The following is a 25,543-nucleotide window of genomic DNA, read 5'->3' as shown; positions in this document are numbered from 1 at the left end:
TGTCCCCATCTTGTAGTAATATCCCTCATCCCGGTCCTCATCTTGTAGTAATGTCCCCCCATCCTTGTCCCCATCCTGTAGTAATATCCCCCATCCTTGTCCCCATCCTACAGTAATGTCCCCCATCCTTGTCCCCATCCTTGTCCCCATCTTGTAGTAATATCCCTCATCCCGGTCCTCATCTTGTAGTAATGTCCCCCCATCCTTGTCCCCATCCTGTAGTAATGTCCCCATCCTTGTCCCCATCCTGTAGTAATGTCCCCCATCCTTGTCCCCATCCTGTAGTAATGTCCCCCCATCCTTGTCCCCATCCTTTAGTATTGTCTCCCATACTTGTCGCCATCCTACAGTAATGCCCCCCATCCTTGTCCCCATCCTATAGTAATGTCCCTCATCCTGGTCCCAATTTTGTAGTATTGTCCCTCAACCCGGTACCCATCCTCTAGTAATCTTCCTTATCCCAGTTCCCATGTCACTCTTAACATACATGTCCTCTATGCCGCACATGCGGCCTACAGGCACCGTAGACCCCTTGATGATTACAGCCGCCGCTGTCCTTGCTTTTTTTCAGTTCAGTTGAAATGTATTGCCAGCTCCGCGTGTAGACAATCTCTCCACATGGCTATACCAATGCCAGCCAATCAGAGGCAAGCAGCTGACATCATATCCTGACATCAGCTGCTGACCTCTGAGGTGTCGGCAATAGATACTGCGGCCCGCTGGACCAGGCTGCGATAGTCGAGGGGTTTACTGTGTATGCGGCCCGCGAGCTGCATGTTTGAGAACTCTGCATTAGGAGGTTTGGGATTTAGTGGCTTTTCCAGTCATCAGAGGTTTCCATAGAGCGATCCAGTTCTGAATATCGCATGTGAATGCAGGTTTTGCAGTGTGGTATCACACAGTGCCGCCCGTCTGCTCACAGCTCATCCATATCATAACTTGTGACTAATACCGTGTGTTGCAGGTTACGGTGTGGAGCATCCGCAGTGCGTCCCGCCATCAGAGTTCTCCGAGCCCAGCTTCATCACCGAGTCCTACCAGACCCTGCACCCCATCAGTTCAGAGGAGCTCCTGTCTCTGAAATATGAGACCGAATACCCCTCAGCACTACTGCGAGACCCCTTACAACCCGACTCTCTCCAGGGAGACTACTTCACCATCAAGCAGGAGGTGGTGTCTCCAGATAACATGTGCGTGGCACGGATCAGCCGAGGTAAGAGCTTCTGCCAAGAAATAGGGGAGGGGGGATACAGCCGATCACTGAGCGAGATGGAGCAAACACTCGTCAATTGATTCTCTAATTCCTACATTTAAGAATCAATATGCAGAATGGGAGATTAGCGGTTTCTGATCACGTGCAGCTGCAGTCATCCGCAAGCACAACTCCCAGCTAGAAATGTGTAGGAAATGGCCGTGTGGTAACTTGGCCTCCGTAATGTAGGGAGTCCGAGCAGTGGAAGAAGTGTGTGGTGGGAGGCAGCAGGCTGGCCGAGGGTGCTGGTTGTGTGTACACCGCTCCGGTCTACTGCGGCCGGTGAATCCTGACGCCTCCCCCGCGTCTGCTGTACTAATCCTCGCTCCTCCTTCCGGTCAGGTAAACTCGGGGGACAGGAGTCATTTGAAAGCATTGAGAGTCATGACAGCTGTGACCGTCTCACCCAGTCGTGGAGCAGTCAGTCGTCCTATAACAGCCTGCAGCGCGTTCCCTCCTACGACAGCTTTGACTCTGAGGACTACCAGCCGGCTCTGCCCAACCACAAACCCAAAGGAACCTTCAAGGACTACGTGAGAGACCGAGCCGAGCTGAATAAAGACAAGCCAGTCATCCCCGCAGCTGCCCTGGCCGGATACACAGGTGAGGCTGATACCAGAGAATTTACATTGTGAATTGGGAAGAGCCGGGCTACACTGCAGCCCGCTTCATCTGCGCAATAATTGCCTGAAATTCCAGCAGGTCTCTAAGATGAGGAGTGGGGGCTGCAGCCTGGTGGTGGGGGGGTGCGAGCCATCGCTGGTGCAGGCTTCTAAACTGGGTCATGATTTCCGAGTGTGATAAGTAAAGCTGCGTCTCGGACACCATCGCACGCTGCATCTTCCGCTATAAGTCACCTTCACACCTTCTGTGTGACTGACGTGATAACACCCGCGTGGAGCAGAGGTGTTAGCCATGGAGAACACACGGGGCGTGCAGAAAGTCACCCAGTACAATCGCAGCTTAGACTAGTGTGGACCTGCGCCACGTCGGGTCACAGGCGAGATCAGACCCCACAATGACGGCAGCGCAGTATATTCATAGTTATCACTACGAGCAAAATGACTCTACTGATCTGTGAATATTGCAGAAAGCGGCCTCCGGGATTACTGGTTACTTCATAATATGGGATTGTGGAAGGAGATCACTGCATTGTCTGTATTGCTGCAAAGTGACAGCGGACGCTTTATGCTGAGGCACACAGACGGGGCCACGGGTATCATACCTGGTCAGGATCTCCCCAGTCTGTCAATAATGTCGCTGCAAATGGAGAAGACAAGACCTTAAAGGCCAGGTATATACAAAGTATACATTAGCATATACAGAGGATGCGCAGGAACAATCTAGTGTAAGGGGAGTAACGATATCACTTACAGCAGTAGTGTTAGTATTCTGTATAAAGGGCGAGACGTGATGTGTCCAGATCAGTAATGTGACGCTATGGGGACCTTGGGTTGTAAAGAATAAATGGATCTAATGAACAGTGAATAGTAGCACCCCGCCATGTAACCAGCTAGTGATGGAAGGCACATGTAGTGCGGTGACTCTGGCAGCGCTGAGTAGCTATGACCGGAGGGTGAGCCGGGGTCGGCCTGGGCGTCCAGTCACCCAGCGATGCCGAGAGAGGACGGGCAGATCGTGTGCAGGAGTGCGTCACCTCGGGGTGTGCACAAATGGAGGGAGCAGGAAGGACCTAGCCAGGAGATGAGCTGAGGGAGCAGGAAGGACATAGACAGGACATGAGCTGAGGGAGCAGGAAGGACATAGACAGGACATGAGCTGAGGGAGCAGGAAGGACATAGACAGGACATGAGCTGAGGGAGCAGGAAGGACATAGCCAGGAGATGAGCTGAGGGAGCAGAAAGGACATAGCCAGGAGATGAGCTGAGGGAGCAGGAAGGACATAGACAGGACATGAGCTGAGGGAGCAGGAAGGACATAGACAGGACATGAGCTGAGGGAGCAGGAAGGACATAGCCAGGAGATGAGCTGAGGGAGCAGGAAGGACATAGACAGGACATGAGCTGAGGGAGCAGGAAGGACATAGCCAGGAGATGAGCTGAGGGAGCAGAAAGGACATAGCCAGGAGATGAGCTGAGGGAGCAGGAAGGACATAGACAGGAGATGAGCTGAGGGAGCAGGAAGGACATAGCCAGGAGATGAGCTGAGGGAGCAGGAAGGACATAGACAGGAGATGAGCTGAGGGAGCAGGAAGGACATAGACAGGAGATGAGCTGAGGGAGCAGAAAGGACATAGCCAGGAGATGAGCTGAGGGAGCAGGAAGGACATAGCCAGGAGATGAGCTGAGGGAGCAGGAAGGACATAGACAGGAGATGAGCTGAGGGAGCAGGAAGGACATAGACAGGAGATGAGCTGAGGGAGCAGGAAGGACATAGACAGGAGATGAGCTGAGGGAGCCATGTACTTACCAGAGTAGTGGATCATGCTGAACAGTTCTGTGAGAATGAGCACAATATATGGCAAGAGATAATACAGAATACTTTGTAGGGAAAATGGTATCAATAAGGCAAGAGATATAAGAAACCAAGGAGACCGGCCGTAATGGACAGACACCAGGTCCCATCAGTAAATCATGTTTGGAATAACACTCTGGGGGGCCGGGTACATCAGGAAGTGGCGTGTCATGAGCGATTTCACCAGGCTGCCACCCGGTCTTGGTCGGTGGGGACCTGCTCGATGTCTTGATATTTTCGCAGGGCTCTGGTCGTATCGCTGACAGTAGTTGGTGGTCGGTCAGCGGTGGTGACCTGTTCATCAGATTATAAATATTCCACATACTTCCATTATTTATATTACAGGGACCAATAAGTGACGTCTCCCTGCATGCAGATGAAGGGGGCTAACCGCGCTCGTATCTCCGCAGCCCCTCGCTGCTGCCCGGGCTCGTATCGCTGCTGCCCACGCTCGTATCGCCGCAGCCCCTCGCTGCTGCCCACGCTTGTATCTACGCAGCCACTTGCTGCTGCCTGGGCTCGTATCTCTGCAGCCCCTCGCTGCTGCCCGGGCTCGTATCACCGCAGCCACTTGCTGCTGCCCACGCTCGTATCACCGCAGCCACTTGCTGCTGCCCGCGCCTGTATCTCCACAGCCCCTCCCTGCGCCCCATGCTTATATCTTCGCAGCCCCTTGCTGTTCGCCGCGCTCGTATCTCCGCAGCCCCTCGCTGCTGCCCGGGCTTGTATCGCTGCTGCCCACGCTCGTATCGCCGCAGCCCCTCGCTGCTGCCCACGCTTGTATCTATGCAGCCACTTGCTGCTGCCTGGGCTCGTATCTCTGCAGCCCCTCGCTGTTGCCCACGCTCGTATCACCGCAGCCACTTGCTGCTGCCCGCGCCCGTATCTCCACAGCCCCTCCCTGCGCCCCATGCTTATATCTTCGCAGCCCCTCGCTGTTCGCCGCGCTCGTCTCTCCGCTGTCCCCGCGCTCGTCTCTCCGCTGTCCCCGCGCTCGTCTCTCCGCTGTCCCCGCGCTCGTCTCTCCGCTGTCCCCGCGCTCGTCTCTCCGCTGTCCCCGCGCTCGTCTCTCCGCTGTCCCCGCGCTCGTCTCTCCGCTGTCCCCGCGCTCGTCTCTCCGCTGTCCCCGCGCTCGTGTCCCCGCTGTCCCCGCGCTCGTGTCCCCGCGCTCGTGTCCCCGCTGTCCCCGCGCTCGTGTCCCCGCTGTCCCCGCGCTCGTGTCCCCGCTGTCCCCGCGCTCGTGTCCCCGCTGTCCCCGCGCTCGTGTCCCCGCTGTCCCCGCGCTCGTGTCCCCGCTGTCCCCGCGCTCGTGTCCCCGCTGTCCCCGCGCTCGTGTCCCCGCTGTCCCCGCGCTCGTGTCCCCGCTGTCCCCGCGCTCGTGTCCCCGCTGTCCCCGCGCTCGTGTCCCCGCTGTCCCCGCGCTCGTGTCCCCGCTGTCCCCGCGCTCGTGTCCCCGCTGTCCCCGCGCTCGTGTCCCCGCTGTCCCCGCGCTCGTGTCCCCGCTGTCCCCGCGCTCGTGTCCCCGCTGTCCCCGCGCTCGTGTCCCCGCTGTCCCCGCGCTCGTGTCCCCGCTGTCCCCGCGCTCGTGTCCCCGCTGTCCCCGCGCTCGTGTCCCCGCTGTCCCCGCGCTCGTGTCCCCGCTGTCCCCGCGCTCGTGTCCCCGCTGTCCCCGCGCTCGTGTCCCCGCTGTCCCCGCGCTCGTGTCCCCGCTGTCCCCGCGCTCGTGTCCCCGCTGTCCCCGCGCTCGTGTCCCCGCTGTCCCCGCGCTCGTGTCCCCGCTGTCCCCGCGCTCGTGTCCCCGCGCTCGTGTCCCCGCTGTCCCCGCGCTCGTGTCCCCGCGCTCGTGTCCCCGCTGTCCCCGCGCTCGTGTCCCCGCGCTCGTGTCCCCGCTGTCCCCGCGCTCGTGTCCCCGCGCTCGTGTCCCCGCTGTCCCCGCGCTCGTGTCCCCGCTGTCCCCGCGCTCGTGTCCCCGCGCTCGTATCCCCGCAGCCCCTCACGCTCGTATCTCTGCAGCTCCTCGCTGTCCCCGCGCTCGTATCTCTGCAGCTCCTCGCTGTCCCCCGCGCTCGTATCTCTGCAGCTCCTCGCTGTCCCCCGCGCTCGTATCTCTGCAGCTCCTCGCTGTCCCCCGCGCTCGTATCTCTGCAGCTCCTCGCTGTCCCCCGCGCTCGTATCTCTGCAGCTCCTCGCTGTCCCCCGCGCTCGTATCTCTGCAGCTCCTCGCTGTCCCCCGCGCTCGTATCTCTGCAGCTCCTCGCTGTCCCCCGCGCTCGTATCTCTGCAGCTCCTCGCTGTCCCCCGCGCTCGTATCTCTGCAGCTCCTCGCTGTCCCCCGCGCTCGTATCTCTGCAGCTCCTCGCTGTCCCCCGCGCTCGTATCTCTGCAGCTCCTCGCTGTCCCCCGCGCTCGTATCTCTGCAGCTCCTCGCTGTCCCCCGCGCTCGTATCTCTGCAGCTCCTCGCTGTCCCCCGCGCTCGTATCTCTGCAGCTCCTCGCTGTCCCCCGCGCTCGTATCTCTGCAGCTCCTCGCTGTCCCCCGCGCTCGTATCTCTGCAGCTCCTCGCTGTCCCCCGCGCTCGTATCTCTGCAGCTCCTCGCTGTCCCCCGCGCTCGTATCTCTGCAGCTCCTCGCTGTCCCCCGCGCTCGTATCTCTGCAGCTCCTCGCTGTCCCCCGCGCTCGTATCTCTGCAGCTCCTCGCTGTCCCCCGCGCTCGTATCTCTGCAGCTCCTCGCTGTCCCCCGCGCTCGTATCTCTGCAGCTCCTCGCTGTCCCCCGCGCTCGTATCTCTGCAGCTCCTCGCTGTCCCCCGCGCTCGTATCTCTGCAGCTCCTCGCTGTCCCCCGCGCTCGTATCTCTGCAGCTCCTCGCTGTCCCCCGCGCTCGTATCTCTGCAGCTCCTCGCTGTCCCCCGCGCTCGTATCTCTGCAGCTCCTCGCTGTCCCCCGCGCTCGTATCTCTGCAGCTCCTCGCTGTCCCCCGCGCTCGTATCTCTGCAGCTCCTCGCTGTCCCCCGCGCTCGTATCTCTGCAGCTCCTCGCTGTCCCCCGCGCTCGTATCTCTGCAGCTCCTCGCTGTCCCCCGCGCTCGTATCTCTGCAGCTCCTCGCTGTCCCCCGCGCTCGTATCTCTGCAGCTCCTCGCTGTCCCCCGCGCTCGTATCTCTGCAGCTCCTCGCTGTCCCCCGCGCTCGTATCTCTGCAGCTCCTCGCTGTCCCCCGCGCTCGTATCTCTGCAGCTCCTCGCTGTCCCCCGCGCTCGTATCTCTGCAGCTCCTCGCTGTCCCCCGCGCTCGTATCTCTGCAGCTCCTCGCTGTCCCCCGCGCTCGTATCTCTGCAGCTCCTCGCTGTCCCCCGCGCTCGTATCTCTGCAGCTCCTCGCTGTCCCCCGCGCTCGTATCTCTGCAGCTCCTCGCTGTCCCCCGCGCTCGTATCTCTGCAGCTCCTCGCTGTCCCCCGCGCTCGTATCTCTGCAGCTCCTCGCTGTCCCCCGCGCTCGTATCTCTGCAGCTCCTCGCTGTCCCCCGCGCTCGTATCTCTGCAGCTCCTCGCTGTCCCCCGCGCTCGTATCTCTGCAGCTCCTCGCTGTCCCCCGCGCTCGTATCTCTGCAGCTCCTCGCTGTCCCACGCGCTCGTATCTCTGCAGCTCCTCGCTGTCCCACGCGCTCGTATCTCTGCAGCTCCTCGCTGTCCCCCGCGCTCGTATCTCTGCAGCTCCTCGCTGTCCCCCGCGCTCGTATCTCTGCAGCTCCTCGCTGTCCCCCGCGCTCGTATCTCTGCAGCTCCTCGCTGTCCCCCGCGCTCGTATCTCTGCAGCTCCTCGCTGTCCCCCGCGCTCGTATCTCTGCAGCTCCTCGCTGTCCCCCGCGCTCGTATCTCTGCAGCTCCTCGCTGTCCCCCGCGCTCGTATCTCTGCAGCTCCTCGCTGTCCCCCGCGCTCGTATCTCTGCAGCTCCTCGCTGTCCCCCGCGCTCGTATCTCTGCAGCTCCTCGCTGTCCCCCGCGCTCGTATCTCCGCAGCCCCTCGCTGCTCCCAAGTCTTTTAGGTCTCATGCATTTCACTTATGCAAAAACTAATCCGAGTGTCTCCAGTGTTTTGTCAGTTTTTACCTTCCAGTAATGTTCACGTGTATATAAATGATTCACAAATCTTCTCCTATCCGTTACATCAGTAATCTTGGGGCTGCGCACCGATTTTACACTGATCCCATTCATGTGTGATCTGTGGGTGATTTGTCGTCTGTGTCGGTGGTAAATAACAGCCGTCCGTATTTTTTTATGGGACGCATGGTCTCGGCCTGCCACCTGCCTTAGTTCTTCATTACTGTATCCCACAGTCGCCATATAAACGTCTATAAACATTAGATGACGCCATGGATGTGCACGCCACCGCTCCCCCACAGCCCGCACATTGCTGAATCTTGCCCATCCTCCGCTGTACGAGGCGCGTTCATTATTGGCTCCTCGGCAGTGACGGCCAAGCTCATCTGCCTCCGCTCCTGGGGTCTGACCACACAAGTTACCAAGTCTTTCCTAAACAATTCTTATGAGAGATACACAAACTATAGGTCTATATACTGTCCCTGGCCGCAACTATGTACACAGAGGGTCTGTGGATAGAACTGCGGGCGGCTGTGCGACTCGTCCCTCCAGATGGAGAACATGCAGACGTGGTGCTTACAGAGACGGTGACGCAGTCTGTGCCGTCACTGTATATAGGTGACTTGTATCAGATGCCGCCGTCCGCTGCGGTGAGGAAACGGCATTGCTGATGACGGTGACCAGCGTCTCCGGGTTTCATTATATTGGAGGCGTCGTGATCGCTGCAGGAGACGGGTTATTTTGTGTAGATTGAGGAAGATTAGACTTTTTCCCATTAAAGCTACAATTCACTATTGAAACAAAGATGACAACATGGAGTCCGGGAATGAGGCGCCGAGGGGACGGAGGGAGAAGACTGCAGGTCAGCCACGCAATATCTGGAGAAATAGTTTATTTAAACAGAAAATGCTCTTGTGAGCCTGGGAACGTTTCTTCTCCGAGCGCCCCTGGGACTTGTGGTCGCTGCGATCACAGCTGTGGCCTAAAGGCCGGAGCCAAAAGTGTGCACAGGTCACAATTCATTCAGTCCATTCCTCCACATTGTGAATTATAGATTCGGATTCATTGCTGCCCCTCACCCCAGACTGAGTCTGCCTCTCGCAGGCCGCTCCATTAAAGCTCGCTGTGTTTGGGTCCATCATAAGGCCACCATTATGTCGCTGCCGCCCAGACATTGTCACACAAAAGGGACAGATAGAGGGGTCTGTGTTGTCTCACTTTATTTTTGGTAGCAGGGTTCCCTTTCCCCCCAGTTACAGAACGGGGAGACATTTTTTCTCTGTGAGGCTAGCGCATTCCTATCATGTGACTGCCTCGATGGGGCCGCCATGCCTGGCAGTGGCTGTGACAAAGGCCGCATTGTGCGCCGAGATAGCATGTGAGCCCTATTGACTGGATGTGGTCTTTGAACCCTGATCAGGTTAGGGGTCGTCGGGTTACAGCGGGGGACACAGTCTGTGGTTCCTCTGGGACTTTCCAGGGAGTTACCAGGGCTCCGGAATCCAGCTCAATCCATGGAGCAGTCACTTGTCCCAGTAATGAAGCGAGAGATGGTCCAGGACTTCAGTAGCCGCATTGTTTCACCCAACTGTAATGGACCAGATCCGTGCCGGGACTGTGACCAGTTATAGGAGGCGTCCAGCTCCAGATGCCGGAGCAGCAGATGTCACTTTGCCCACGTCGGCTGCTTGTACAAAATACTCTCCAAATGTGGAATGAGCTTGGATTATCTTGTAATCAGGGGGCGGTCACGGCGGTGATGTGACTACATCCTGGGGTTCTGCGCGGCTTCGGCTCAGCTGTGCAGAGTATCATTACAGACTGGAGTTACCAGGAACATGCACAGTACATTGTAGTCACAGGACCACCTGCCACATTAGGAGAGAAGCTGCATGGTTTCTGCTCCGGTGACTTTTTATCTAGAATAGAGTTGACTGTTTTCACCCAAAATATCTACAAATATGATCCATCGCATTAATCTTTTTCCTTAATTTTCTGGAAGAGGCAGATGTGGCAGCGCCTTTGGCGGCATTTAGGTAAATTAGGTGACTTCCTCGGGAGGAGGAGGGGGGGAGGAGGAGGAGGGCTGCCACTTTTCAGTCATTCTTGGATGTTCTGGTATCTTCATTTCCTAGATGTTACCTTCTCGTCTGTTGAGTTCCCGGCGTTCATGTCTCTTGGTCTCTTCTCCTCCAGGCAGCGGACCCATCCAGCTCTGGCAGTTCCTCTTAGAGCTACTTACAGACAAGTCGTGCCAGTCCTTCATCAGCTGGACAGGAGACGGCTGGGAGTTTAAACTCTCCGACCCAGATGAGGTAAGTGGCCGACACTCCACCATGATGTCCTGACCGCTAACGATCAGAGTGTGACTCAGTGACAGATGAGACCAGAGCCCATAATGGTCTACAGACAGTGTGTTCTATGGACTGGGCGCTGCCCACGACTTCTCCCTTCCAATGACTATACAAAAGGACCAAAAAGCACCTACCACAGGTTTAATAGGAAAGGGTTCTTTACAGTTAGAGCAGTCAGACTGTGGAATACCACCACAAGAGGTAGTAATGGCCGACACTAACAGCTTTATATCAGGGCTGGATAATTTCATCATCAATAATGGCATTGTGGATTATAGATAATTTAGTGACAGAATGTTTAATGGTGCAGAGATGGGAACTTGATGGACAGAGGTCATTTCACCCAAGTCACACCGTAATAAGAGGAGACAGTCGTTTCTTCATCAGCTCCTTCTGGGCAAAGATTGATACCTGGAAATCACAGGCCCAAAGCCAGAGGCTGCACTGCGGTCCTGATCCTCCGCTGTGGATATCTGTCGCAGATCTCCATCAATGCACAGCCCGAAGGCCCCGTCACGGCCACCTAGGACCTCAGCTTGAGGTTGAGTTTCACAATTTATCCAGTAATCTTTTGATCACTGAAGTATCAAGTTCCCCAAGGGGACTAAAAAGCACACGAGATAGAAACGTCTCCTCACCGCGGCTACAAAAAATAATGGTGATAAAATAGACATATAAACTAAACACTAAAAGAAATCCAGACAATCCTGGTGGAATCGCAGTTTTCTCAACTCCACTTGGAAAAACTAAAAAAAGTTATGACTTGTGAGAAGGGAAGGAGCAAATTGAAAGCACAAAAAGTAAAAATTGTCCAGTAACAAAGAGGTTAAAGGGGTGGTTCACCCATTTTTTTTATTTTCTGTATGAGCTATACTTACCTTTCTAGGCGTCTTCTCCATTGGCTTCTGTTTCCAGTTCTGGCACTGAGAGGCGCTATCCTGCACGCTCAGTGCCGGTCACATGACCCCCTGGAGCTGTGGCCGCCGGCATCCTCTGACGTCCCGGCATTTCCGGGCTCTCGAACAAGACGGGTACGTCACAGGATGCCGGCGCCACTCAGATTGAGTGACAGGGCTGTGGGCGGTGACTACCGCACGTCATAACTAAGCATCGAGGGGAGGATCCGGAGGACGTCACTGTGGAGCCGGCGTCGGGCGTCCTGCAGATGGTGAGGCTGAGGCACGGGGCGCCAGTGTACAGTACGGGGGGGGGGGGTCTTCAGCTGAATCCCCCCCTGCACGTAAGTATGTGCTCACACTGTCCACCCGCCCGCTCTGCTGCGATGTCAGGAGAGCGGCCGGTGTCGGGCAGTGTGATCGTGTGCTCCTCCCAGCACCAAGACAGTGACAGGCATGTCACCGCTGTGCTCTGCCATCTGTCCTGCTGCATGGGACCAACTGTCTGCACTCTGTCACCTGCACCACAAGTCACAGAGTGGAGACAGTTGGTGACAGAGCACCTCTGCCCCCCCCCCTGTTCTTTCCCCACTCTCTTCTCTCCCCCCACTCTTCTCCCCCTCCCCTCTTCCCCCTCTTCTCTGCCCCCCTCTTATCCCTCTCTCCTCTCCCCTCTCTTTTCCCTCGCTCTCTTCCCCCCTCGCTCTCTTTTCCTCCCCCCTCGCTCTCTTTTCCTCCCCCCTCGCTCTTTTCCTCCCCCCTGCGCTCTCTTTTCCTCCCCCCTGTGCTCTCTTTTCCTCCCCCACGCTCGCTCTTTCCCCCCCCGCTCGTTCTCTTTTCCTCCCCCCCTCGCTTTCTTCTCCCCCCCCTCGCTCTCTTTTCCTCCCCCCTCGCTCTTTTCCTCCCCCCTCGCTCTTTTCCTCCCCCCTCGCTCTCTTTTCCTCCCCCCTCGCTCTCTTTTCCTCCCCCCTCGCTCTCTTTTCCTCCCCCCTCGCTCTTTTCCTCCCCCCTCGCTCTCTTTTCCTCCCCCGCTCGCTCTCTTTTCCCCCCCCCCGCTCGCTCTCTTTTCCTCCCCCCGCTCGCTCTCTTTTCCTCCCCCCCTCGCTCTCTCTCTTTTCCCTCGCTCTCTCCTGGCATGGTCAGTACAGAAATCTCTCCATCGTGGAGGGGTGAGAGGGAGTAATAAACATGGAGTCCCTACCGTGTCTGTGTATTTATTTCTAATAAAGTATTTTTCTCTGTGTGGTCTTTTTTTTTTTAAACCCTTTGTTGGAGATTCTTAATGGCCAGGTCAACCTTGGCCTGACATTAAGAATCTCGGGCTTTATACCAGCGGGTAAAACATAGCTGGTATTAACCCCTTATTACCCAGCGTGCCACCTGCCACCAGGGCCACTGGAAGAGTTGGATACAGCGCCAGAAGATGGTGCTTCTATGAAAGCGCCATTTTCTGGGGCGGCTGTGGACTGCAATTCGCAGCGGGGGGCCCAGAAAGTTTGGGCACCCTTCACTGCGGATTCCAATCCCCAGCTGCCTAGTTGTACCTGGCTGGACTCAAAAATTCGGCGAAGCCCATGTCATTTTTTTTTTTTTAATTTCATGAAATTCATGAAATAAAAAAAAAAAGGGCTTCTCTATATTTTTGGTTCCCAGCCGGGTACAACTAGGCAGCTGGGGGTTGGGGGGCAGCCTGTAGCTGCCTGCTGTACCTGGCTAGCATACAAAAATATGGCGAAGCCCACGGCATTTTCTTAAAAACGTTTTCAGGGAAAAACCTTTATAAAAAAAAAAAATGCTTCCCTGCATTTCTATTGCCAGTGAAAGTAACACCAAGCAGCGGGGGCTAGCAGCCAGTAGCTGCTTTGGTTACCCTTAGCAACAGAAAATGCAGCGGGAGCCCACAAACAATGTGATTTTTTTGTTTTTTTATTTTTAATGAATTTTTTTTTAAAAAAAATCGGCATGGGCTTCGCCCATCGAGCACCAGAGCATTTTACTGCTCAATTCATCCCAAGTAATCAGATGACTCCAGTGTCGGCCGATTACTTGTTCTGTGTCCCCCTGCATCCATCGCAGCGTGTACGGGCTGTGAGGTCAGCGGAGTGGAGACAGTGACATGCTCTGCTCTGACACATAGTGTGCTGCATGTCACTATCTTTCTCCACTCTGGCACTTGTTGTGCAGGTGACCGGATGCTACATGTCACTAACTGTCTCCACTATGGGACTTGTTGTGCAGGTGACCGGATGATACATGTCACTAACTGTCTCCACTATGGGACTTGTTGTGCAGGTGAGAGTGTATACAGTTGGTACTATGCAGCAGAAATCACAGTGGGGCAGTTAGTGACATGTAGCATCCGGTCACCTGCACAACAAGTCCCAGAGTGGATACAGTGACATGCAGCACACTATGTGTCAGAGCAGAGCATGTCACCAACTTGCTCTGCTCTGTCACCTGCGGTGCTGCATGTCACGTTTTTGCCGCGATTTGGTGCCTTTTTTGCTCACTGCGTTTTTAATCAGTGCACAATGCCATTAAAGATTGTTGATGAAAAAAATAAAAAGGTCTGATGTCATTTCCTTATTCAAAATGTTCATTGTATGCAGGAGAGCAGACAGCAGCTGCAGAACTACAAGGCTCAGCATCCTCTATCCAGGACTGTATGCAGTTTTTTACCCAAAAAGAAAAAAAAAATGACGTGGGCTTCGCCATATTTTTGTATGCTAGCCGGGTACAGCAGGCAGGTACGGGCTGCCCCCAACCCCCAGCTGCCTAGTTGTACCCGGCTGGGAACCAAAAATATAGAGAAGCCCTTTTTTTTTTTTTAATTATTTCATGAATTTAATGAAATAATTTAAAAAAAAAATGACGTGAGCTTCGCCTAATTTTGGTGTCCAGCCGGGTACAACTAGGCAGCTGGGGATTGGAATCCACAGTGAAGGGTGCCCAAGCTTTCTGGGCACCCCCACTGCGAATTGCAGTCCGCAGCCACCCCAGAAAATGGCGCTTTCATAGAAGCGCCATCTTCTGGCGCTGTATCCAACTCTTCCAGCTGCCCTGATGCCGGGTGGCTAGCCGGGTAATAATGGAGTTAGGGCTAGCTGTATATTATCAGCTAGCCCTAAGCCCGAAATTCATGGTGTCACGCCAATATTAGACATGGCCACCATGAATTTCTAGTAATGATAAAGATAAAAAAAAAAACACAACACAGAAAAATATTTTTATTAGAAATAAAACACAACACAATTAGTGACTCCATCTTTATTGAAATAAAGAACCCCCCTCCGCAGTAATCCTGGGTTAGGGTCCCGCGCCGTCCAATCCGGATCCAATATCATCTGATCGGTTTGCTGGAAGGCAAAGCGATCAGATGATGTGTCAGGATCAAGTGCCTGAATCACATCACACATCAGCTGATTGTATAAAAGCCGATTATACAATCAGCTGATGCATCAGTAGAAAAAAAAAAATAATACTCACTTATGTGCTGTGCTGATTACCGGCAGCTCCAGGAGCGATCGATTGGACAGGAGTCTGATCCCGTCCGATCGCTGCAGCAGCTGCCGGTAATCAGCTGATGAAGTCCCCTGACGGCAGGATCAGCTGATAGCCGGCCGGGCGCGAAAAAGCCGGCGAGACTACGATCAGCTGATGCGTCAGGTGACTGCATCAGGTGATCCACGGCCAGGTCCTGCAAGCTTCGTGCGTGCACCGGGGAGACTGCACACAGCAGAAGCGGCGGGGACCGAGACAGGGGCTGGAAGCAGGCATGGCACCCGGAACCTGCAGACAGGTGAGTATGACATACACACACACACACACACACACACACACACACACTGTGTATATATATATATATATATATATATATATATATATATACACACACACACACTGTATATACGCGCACACACTGTATATACACACACAGTGTATATACGCGCACACATACACTGTATATACGCGCACACATACACTTTATATACGCGCACACACACTTTCTTCCCCCGGCTGTGTAGAGCTGCTGCTGTCTGTGTGATTTCTCTCACATCCACTGGGAAGAGGCAGGGAGGAGGGTTTGGGTGGGAGCAGAGTGGGTGTATTAGACACAATGGGTGTGTTAGATAAGCTAGACACCGCCCTAGAGCCACAAAGAATTCTGGGACTTGTAGGAACGGAACACAGGAAGTCAGAGGAGAGATTAACCCCATCAGAGCTGGAGCCAGCAATGAGCATGTGCTACTAGTGCACAATGAAAGGTAATTTTGCTGAAAAAACATAATAGATGTGTTGAGGGGCACATATTAGCAAGATTTATAAGAAAAAAAAAAAATCAGTTTTGGTAACTGGACAAGTTCTTTAAGTGTATTTATTGCAGATGGTCACTCTCGCCTCCATTTATTGCAGGTTGCCAGACGTTGGGGCAAAAGGAAAAACAAGCCTAAAATGAACTACGAGAAGTTGAGCCGCGGTTTGCGCTATTACTACGATAAGAACATCATTCACAAGACGGCCGGGAAGCGATACGTCTACCGCTTCGTATGCGATCTGCAAAGCCTCCTGGGATATGTGCCGGAGGAGCTTCACGCAATGCTGGACGTGAAACCAGACACTGACGAGTAAGGACTGGTCGGGGGATGGCGGCAGAGACCCTATGGACCCGAACTGCACCCTCCACGCCCAGGACGCTCTATATCAGTTGAATGTGGAGGATTCTGGGAAAAGGAGCTTCTGACATTTGAGGTGGAAATTGACTCGATTACCGACGATCTCGGTCGGCGGTGTCCCACCTTATGGCCAAAGTGGAAGAAGAGCGACATGACGGCTTCTGCGAGTGAGCAGATTCATTCCTGTCTTATGCCAGTATTTTCTGTATTTTTTCTTATGAGACATTTGTTTGGCTGTGGGCCGTGGTAGGACCATAAGCCCCAGCATCCGTCAGGTCACCTCTACCAGTTAGCAGGTATAGGCGGAGCAGTGGCGCTGCCACACAAGGCGGAGATTTTATATTTAAGGTTTTTTATATTTGTTTTTTTTACATTTGTTTTTATAATGAAGCAAAGTTACCGAAACTTTACAAATCTCTCAGGACAATTCATAACTGTAGCGACCAAATGCAGCCCTTCCCCCGCACAAGTCTCACTCCTCGCCATTGCTAATTTATGCCTTCTGCTGAGCCTCGGGGATGGTGGGTTCACCCCTGGCCTGTTTGCCATCTTGCATATCCCCAGATTGTATTTTTATATATATATATATATATAAAAAAAGATATATGTAAATATTTTATACAAAAAAAAAATGTAAAAGAGAATTGTACAGATTTAAATTGCTTTGGGTTTTCAATGTGCCAAAGATATGTGCGATCCTGACAATCTGTGCGGCTGCTGATGGAAATGGCAGTGTCCTTGCTGCCTCTATCAGTCTGGGCATCAGTGACGAGGGTGGTAAGTCTAAGGGGGCTCAGCCGCAGTACTGGGGGACACAACAGGAGGTGGAGGCGGGGTGAAGGCGCGGCGGCGGGGTGAAGGCGCGGCAGCTGGGTGGAGGCACGGTGGCGGGGTCCTCCATCTGGGGCAGTGATACAGATGCGGCCAGCAGCTCTGCACTATACATTCCATACATCCTCGGCAGTAACCCTTTGCAGACTGACTGGCATAGGGAACACTTGAGTTTGTAATTTTATCGATCACAAATAATGATGATTATTTAAAGCAGCAGATAATGACCGCGCTCCACGTTTACTCCTCCTCTCAATAAGATACGGGTGTAGTAAACTGCCCGGAGAAGATCGGCTTACAAATGATGGGGTACAGGAGGGCTCTACTGCCAGGGTGGTACATAGGAGCCATGACCAGGACATTAATGTGGGCTGAATTATACCCGAATGTTACAGGTCACTGATCGCCCTCAGGCACGCTGCATCGGAGACAGGTAAAGAGACAATCAGGAGTTTATTTTCTACTATGCAAGATATGACTGCTATTCAGCCCCAATAATGCACAATATAGAGAGTGAATGTCGGCCACACAGCTGCGGGCAGTCAGGTCTTACTTGCAGATGGTTATCACGGTGGGGTATCCGTGTGTATAGATTGTATCAGACACGTTGGTGCCTTAAATATTGGACCCTGGGACCCGTACACAGACCTTTCTGTACAGGAGCTCAGGGCTGCAAGTCTCGTGTCCAGCCTGCCGTTGGCATCTTAAGTGCAGGCAGACCCAAAATGTCCATAAGGAGGTGAGAAGAGGGGTGATGCTGATCCGTATATTCCTTGTGGCATCACAAATTCATACGGGCACTTAAAAAAAATTAAATTTCAGCAGTCGAGCCCCAATATCCCATGTTGGTCCATATTCCAATCCCTACACCAAATATAGGGAACAACACACATTTCCATGTTACCGTCCACACGCTGCATCGGTTGAGCCGGTTTGTGGATCTCTGCGTGGTCTCTGTACTGACAATGTAGCATTTCATGTACTGTTATATGTTCTGGAGTATCAGTGATATTAAGGGTCCTGGTGCAATGTGCTGCAGCACAAGGTGGGGTCCAAGCCCAGAGTTTAGAATAGAAGTGTTTTTGTTTTTATTTCCCTGTAGTTTTTCTGATGCAGGAACATCAATTCTGATAAATATTTTTCTATATATGTGAATCTATTTTCCAACATTTCGTTTCTTACTGTTAAAAAAGTTTTAATTAAATGAAGCATTTATACAAAATTCTGACTTCTTAATTTTTATATTGTACAGTATGCGGGGGGGGGGGGGGGGGGGATGTGACTTAAATTATATTCACCTCTGTGATTTCCCCCAGTAACCCCTCATGTGACGGAATAATCCTGGGGTGTCCGGCTGTGCGAGAAAGCGGAGATGTATCTGCTGTATACATGAACAAGTTGGCCACAGGCGGCAGAAGATCCGTGGCACATTACACAGGCGGCAGAAGATCCGTGGCACATTACACAGGCGGCAGAAGATCCGTGGCACATTACACAGGCGGCAGAAGATCTGTGGCACATTACACAGGCGGCAGAAGATCCGTGGCACATTACACAGGCGGCAGAAGATCCGTGGCACATTACACAGGCGGCAGAAGATCCGTGGCACATTACACAGATGGTTGGGTCCATTAGACATTTCCACTCCAGATTTCACCCTTAGATCTGTAGCAAAATCTGGATGTTTTGTGTCAGAAAAAAACAGGGTCCCCCCCCTCCCCCCCCCCCCATGCTGGACACTACGTTAAGATGCAATTTTACCCCTAAAATTTAACTGAGCAGTGAAAAAAAATAATCCCCCAATAAAGATTTCTGTATTTATAATTCTAAGCTTCTGAGGATCTGAACTGTTGCATTTAATAGATGTTCCTCATTGTAAATACAAGGTAAGTGACGTCGTCTTTAGCTGTTTGTTGCTGTTTAGCTGCTTCACTGAAATGTACTGAAATATACATCTGTCCTAGAACTACAAGTCTCAGCAGTGTTGCTGACAGAGTATAGAGAGCTAGGTCATGTTGTGCCCCCCCCACGCACTACCTACCTGCAGATGTTACATTCACAGTAAACTGTTTTATTGTCACCATGGAAACTGATAAACATCAAACTTAGCAAGAACCGTGCAACAAAGTATCCGGAGCAGAAACAAAACATCCCCAGAAATGGCTCACACCCCTGCAGGAACCAACCTCCTCACCGCTGACCCTACTACAACCCCCAACAGCTCCCAATAAGGCCATCGCTTATTTATTTTTTTTCGCTGTTATAAATACCCTCATGTTCTGGAGGTTCTGAATAATATATTTCCTCCACATGATTTATGTGAAACTGAGAACACTGCAACTTATAGAGAACCTGACATCAGAGAGCAATACCGGGACTATAGCATTATAATTTTACTACTTTACCTTGAATTATCAGTTCTGTAGAGTGCAGAGTATATAATATAGGAGAAGTAATGAATGTGCACAGTGCACTGGCAAAAGTGAGTGCAGCTCTGGAGTATAATACAGGAGGTAACTCAGGATCAGTAATGTATGTACACAGTGACTGCACCAGCAGAATAGTGAGTGCAGCTCTGGAGTATAATACAGGAGGTAACTCAGGATCAGTAATGTAATGTATGTACACAGTGACTGCACCAGCAGAATAGTGAGCGCAGCTCTGAAAATGTAGCCTTTACACATAATTCCATAGCTACAGTTCTCATCAATAAAGCATGAAAACCATTTATAATGAGATGTGACATCTTTCCTATGAATACTGAACTTGTTCATTGATTTTGTAAGTTGCGTTGTGATCGTCAGCTGATGTCCGAGCATCATAAAGATCACATTATAGAGGTCACATGACAGGCAGAATACAATTGAGCAGTTAGTAGAAATAGAGGGGATGGTTGGAGAAATGTCAGTGATAAGCGTACAGCAAAGAACGCAGGAGCGGCGCACGCTGCATAATACTCTGTGTGCATAATGTGAGATCTTTAACTCTCTCTGTGATTAGTGATAAAACGATTTAAAAAAAGACAAGTCTTCTTTAAAAATAGAAGCCGGAACAGCAGGTGTCATAGGGTAACGGAATGAAGAAAAGCATTTTTTTTTTTTAACTAAACAGGCTTTTATATTTAGGGCAGCACAGTGGCTCAGTGGTTAGCAGCACGGTGGCTCATCTGCAGAAGTCTGTATGTTCCCTCCAGTTTCTTCCCACACTCCATAGACTGATAGGGAATTTGGATTGTGAGCCCCAATGGGGACAGTGATGACATCTGTACAGCGCTATGGAATTAATGGCATCATTTGAGTAAAATAAATATAGAATTGGATTCAGCAATTGGACGTTAAAACCTGCCAAGAGAATAATACAAAGCAGATACAGACACTAGAGAACAGGGGCATTGATGCACAGCCCTAGAATGGGGTTTTCTTTTTCGTACATAACATTTACTGTCTTGTACTTTTTTCCATGTTGACATTATTGCTTCAAGCAAATAAACAACAGGGAGGCGAGCAGGGTTTGCTGGCTCAGTGCTTAGAAGATAGATGCACTTGGGAAATAGCGGTACCTCCTCGGAGAAGGAAGTTGTCAGACAATGGACAATACATTGATCAGGAAATTGTAGTGAAGTTGGGGGAGGTCAGAGATGCTGAACACAACGCCCCACCGTGATGTGATGACCAAGGTAGGGGTCCTCCGATGTGCGATTCACTGACTTAAGTAGTTGATTACAATTGTTTAAAATTGTAAAGAATCACAGATGACAAATCACAAGAGCAAGTCATCAGGAACGCGAAAACCAATCCAAAAGAAGTGAAGACCCACTCAATGATCTCGTGATTAGGAAAAGTGCCGGCTCTCACAGCCCTCCAGTAACTCGCAATCATTGGCACTTACGATTTCTACTTTATCTCTGGATGGAGAATGAAGCAGATGAAGTCCAAGTGTTCCAATTGCCGAACCACGTCATTAACAAAATCCTGTAACCCTGCCCTCACCCCACGTCCCCGACTAAAGGCCCCGTCACACACAACGAGATCACTAACGAGATCATTGCGGAGTCACAGTTTCTGTAACGTAGCAACGATCTCATCAAATGCACACACATGGTGAGATGTAGAGAGGAAAGCTGATCTTGTGTCATGGTGGAGAAGCTGGATATGGAGGAAGAGGGCTGAGTAGCTATGATGAGGGGCTGTGTGGATTGTGGGCCAAAACGTCCTCTAATGTTGTCAATCTTCTGCTTGACAAAAGAGGCAAAGTCTTTAGCTGAGAGGAGAGGATTGAAAGTGTTGAATGGCTGTATAGACGTGTGATCGGGAGGATATGAGAGATGAGAAGTTGGTTTGTTTTGCAGCGGCGATTGTGAACTTGAAATTGGTGAGGGACTGTTTGTATGCGATCACGTGCTCATTGGAAAGAGACCTCTTCCATCTCCGCTCAGCAACCCTTAAAGCCCGCCTTAGTTCTTTAGTCAGGCTTGTCTGCCATGGATGTCTGTTGGATGTTCGAGTTTTGGTGTGCGTGAGGAGGGTAAGCCAAACCGAGAGCTGTAGTTATTGTGGCGTTATATAAAGAGGCAGCAGCATCTATCTACATCAGGTTTGTCTGTAGCTATGTCCGCAAGAGGGGAAATCAAGGTGTTTGAGATTTCTGCGAGCGTGTGTATGTTTATGGGGTGGGGATTGTGTACTAGGAGAAGAGAATATGAGTAGGTTGTGGTCAGACAGGGGGAGAGGTGAGTTTAAGAGGTTAGATAGGGAACAGAGGTGGGTGAAGATGAGGTCCAACGTGTGGCCATCTTTATGAGTAGCTGCAGAGGACCATAGAGTGAGGCCAAAGGCGGAAGTGAGTGTTAAGAATTTAGAGACAGCTGAATGGGAAGAGGCAATGTGGATGTTAAAGTCACCCACGATGATAGTGGGGATGTCAGTGGAAAGGAAATTAAGTAGCCAGGTGGTGAAGTGGTCGAGGAAGGTGGTGGCCGGCCCAGGGGGTGGTAAATGACAACCAGTTGGAGGGGAAGTAGATGTGGACGGAGTGCACCTCAAAAGAGGAGAAAGTAACGGAGGGTGGCAGTGGAATTGGGGTGAAGGGCAGTTACTGGACAGGAGAAAGCCAATTCCTCCACCATGCTTGTTATTGGGGCGGGGGGGGGGGGGGGATGGAGACCAACATCCTCACTTTCTAGAAGTGAATAAGGAGAGGAGCCTTGGTCACCATGCACTTGGCATTGTTGGGTAATTGTTCTTTAGGTGGCCATACGTCTCTGATAGGCAAGCATGCATGTATTCTCAATGGGGAGAGGGAAGTAGGATGCTAATGGAGCACTACCTTACCCCCTCTGTCTCCCCTCTGGGACATCAAACACAGCGGGATACGTCTTCCACCTCACGTCTGCCATCTGGGTTAGGACCCCGTTAAGGTAACTACTTCATCACAAGTATCTAAGACACAGACACATTGAGATACATAGAAAGTGTAACATAATGCAAACCCCGTAAAATACAGCAGTTACCACCATGGGTAGCAGCCGTATAAGCCAAAATCAGATCAATAGTTGCAGAAAAAAGGGAAATTATCCAGCAGCAACGTCCCAGATTAGGAAAAAAGTATTTTACTTAAAATTCCATTTTTATTAAGACTAATTAAAAATCAGTGTCGCACGTTATAAGCACGCGGCTGACGCGTTTCAGAAGTTAACGGTTATGATTAAGGAAGTCCAACTTCTGAAATGCGTCAACACATTGAGCCCCCTGTTCCGTGCACCGTCTGACCTCTACAGCAAGAATTAATAAGTATACTATTACTACGGTGAGCTGTATTTTTCCTTTTACTTTGTGCATATCATTAGTCAGGTAAGGGCAAGATCCAGCAGTTCTGGTGATTCTACACCCAGGAACCGTTCCCCATGAGATTCTAGCCTTGATAGACGCCTCACTGGTAGAGATTGAGGGATTTCTCTAGTTATATGTCCCAGGGAGCACAAAAGCAGACAGCGGCAGTGACTGGTGCCTGAGGCCTCACCTCACCTCTGGCCACAGTTATGTTCTCATGACTGCAGTCACCGAGGCCAGACCCTGCAAAGTGTGCTTTTAATCTGTTCCGCCCCTCTGCTGGAGCCTCCGCCCCGCTGGCCCCTCTGCTGGAGCCTCCGCCCCGCTGGCCCCTCTGCTGGAGCCTCCGCCCCGCTGGCCCCTCTGCTGGAGCCTCCGCCCCGCTGGCCCATCTGCTCGATCTTCCTCCTCCCCGCTGTCCCTCTGCTCGATCTTCTCCTCCCCGCTGGCCCCTCTGCTGGAGCCTCCGCCCCGCTGGCCCCTCTGCTGGAGCCTCCGCCCCGCTGGCCCCTCTGCTGGAGCCTCCGCCCCGCTGGCCCATCTGCTCGATCTTCCTCCTCCCCGCTGTCCCTCTGCTCGATCTTCCTCCTCCCCGCTGCCCCTCTGCTCGATCTTCCTCCTCCCCGCTGTCCCTCTGCTCGATCTTCCTCCTCCCCGCTGTCCCTCTGCTCGATCTTCCTCCTCCCCGCTGTCCCTCTGCTCGATCTTCCTCCTCCCCGCTGTCCCTCTGCTCGATCTTCCTCCTCCCCGCTGTCCCTCTGCTCGATCTTCCTCCTCCCCGCTGTCCCTCTGCTCGATCTTCCTCCTCCCCGCTGTCCCTCTGCTCGATCTTCCTCCTCCCCGCTGTCCCTCTGCTCGATCTTCCTCCTCCCCGCTGTCCCTCTGCTCGATCTTCCTCCTCCCCGCTGTCCCTCTGCTCGATCTTCCTCCTCCCCGCTGTCCCTCTGCTCGATCTTCCTCCTCCCCGCTGTCCCTCTGCTCGATCTTCCTCCTCCCCGCTGCCCCTCTGCTCGATCTTCCTCCTCCCCGCTGCCCCTCTGCTCGATCTTCCTCCTCCCCGCTGCCCCTCTGCTCGATCTTCCTCCTCCCCGCTGTCCCTCTGCTGGATGATCCTCTCATGCCCCCAGCAGCTGATGTCTCTGTACTTGTGACTCTTGTGCTTCACTCAGAGCCCGGGCATGCGGCCGCTATGAGTTACTGACCTTGCTGCTCTGCTAAAAACCAGAATATTGTTTTAAAGATGCAGGAAAACTGCAGAAGTCAGCACAGCCGCAGCCTGACACAGCACCGTGTCAGCACACACAATGTGTCATAGAGGTAAGGACTACACCCGCACTTCCCAATGCCATACTAACGGGCTCAACATGCCCCCCAGCCTTCCATCACCCCCTCCACATACAGGTCTGCATTAGCCATGCAGAAATGGGATCCAGGGGGGACCAATGACAGACCAGGGGTGCTGACACTCCATCTGCAATGAGGACTGGACAGAGTGCGGCCCCAACCTCCCACCACGGCACACACCGTACACACGGCACAACACCGTACACACGGCACAACACCGCACACACCGTACACATCGTACACACCGCACACACGGCACACACCACACAACACCGTACACACGGCACACACCGTACACACGGCACACACCGTACACACGGCACAACACCGCACACACCGTACACATCGTACACACGGCACACACCGCACACACCACACAACACCGCACACACCGTACACACCGTACACACGGCACACACCGCACACACCGTACACACGGCACACACCGTACACACGGCACACACCGTACACACCGCACACAGAGGTTTTATGGATCACAGCTGAAATGATCCTATTGGGTAACGGTGGTTGGGGCCCCCCAGGGAAGGACAGCTGGTCCATCATATTAGAGGAGGCGCAATGCTTCTGGGTCCCTGGCCTTCCCTATACACCGGTAGATCTGCAATTCTTACCGCTGTTGCTCTCCTTCCTTGCGCATAATGTGGCCGGTAAAACACCTTTGTTTGGTCTTCAGAGATGGGGACATTAGCTGAAAAACAAAACGCGGCATCAACTTCTGCAAAACCTGAATGAATCGTCTTGCAGTCACTCTGCATCAGTCCAGAGTATGAGTGTCCACACCAGGCCAAGTCCTCTCCATATCCTACAGTCAGACACGAGTGACGCTGCGGTCCCCAACCAAACCCTCCCTGCAGAAATACTGGGAGGGCATCTATATCCCTGCTTGTCCCAGGTCCACCAACGCTCCTTCTGCCAAACCCTCTAATTTGTGAGTCCCGGGCCCTGACCAGTGCATCCGCCTCCTCAGAGCCCAGTACACACTTATCCTCCGCTCCAGGAGCTTTCGCTAAAAGAAAAAAAATAAAAAATTCCCCAAATAAGTGAAGAAAAAAAACAACAAAATTGCACAATTCTGGACTCTGGAGCGACAATCTGCCAGTAAAATTGCCAAAAACAAAATGTATGGCCAAATGCTATACAAGAAATTAGCTGCAAACTGCAAGACTATCCTGCAGAGTCAACCCTACTTACTGGATAGTAAGGTCCAGGACCATCCCTACAGGACAGCAAAGGTCCAGGACCATCCCTACAGGACAGCAAAGGTCCAGGACCATCCCTGCAGGACAGCAAAGGTCCAGGACCATCCCTACAGGACAGCAAAGGTCCAGGACCATCCCCGCAGGACAGCAAAGGTCCAGGACCATCCCCGCAGGACAGCAAAGGTCCAGGACCATCCCCGCAGGACAGCAAAGGTCCAGGACCATCCCCGCAGGACAGCAAAGGTCCAGGACCATCCCCAGAGGACAGCAAAGGTCCAAGACCATCCCCAGAGGACAGCAAAGGTCCAAGACCATCCCCAGAGGACAGCAAAGGTCCAGGACCATCCCTACAGGACAGCAAAGGTCCAGGACCATCCCCGCAGGACAGCAAAGGTCCAGGACCATCCCCGCAGGACAGCAAAGGTCCAGGACCATCCCCGCAGGACAGCAAAGGTCCAGGACCATCCCCGCAGGACAGCAAAGGTCCAGGACCATCCCCGCAGGACAGCAAAGGTCCAGGACCATCCCCGCAGGACAGCAAAGGTCCAGGACCATCCCCGCAGGACAGCAA

General features: G+C 52.9%; 1 protein-coding gene across 4 annotated transcripts in view; it reads left to right on the top strand.

The window, feature by feature from the left end:
• Positions 1–17,802, top strand: part of ETS1 (ETS proto-oncogene 1, transcription factor) — a 193,009-nt gene extending 175,207 nt beyond the window's left edge. For all 4 annotated transcript variants that reach the window (XM_075329448.1, XM_075329447.1, XM_075329450.1 and 1 more), the window contains 4 exons: positions 965–1,213; positions 1,595–1,855; positions 10,023–10,141; positions 15,490–17,802. In XM_075329448.1, coding sequence (XP_075185563.1) covers positions 965–1,213; positions 1,595–1,855; positions 10,023–10,141; positions 15,490–15,705 — 845 coding nt within the window. In that variant the 3' untranslated portion in view covers positions 15,706–17,802. The remainder of the gene's footprint in view (positions 1–964; positions 1,214–1,594; positions 1,856–10,022; positions 10,142–15,489) is intronic.
• Positions 17,803–25,543: the final 7,741 nt, after the last annotated feature.

Source organism: Anomaloglossus baeobatrachus, chromosome 11 (genome assembly GCF_048569485.1).
Source record: "Anomaloglossus baeobatrachus isolate aAnoBae1 chromosome 11, aAnoBae1.hap1, whole genome shotgun sequence".
NCBI lineage: Eukaryota > Metazoa > Chordata > Amphibia > Anura > Aromobatidae > Anomaloglossus > Anomaloglossus baeobatrachus.
Note: the sequence above shows the minus strand (reverse complement) of the source record. Positions and strands in the feature narration are given on the sequence as shown.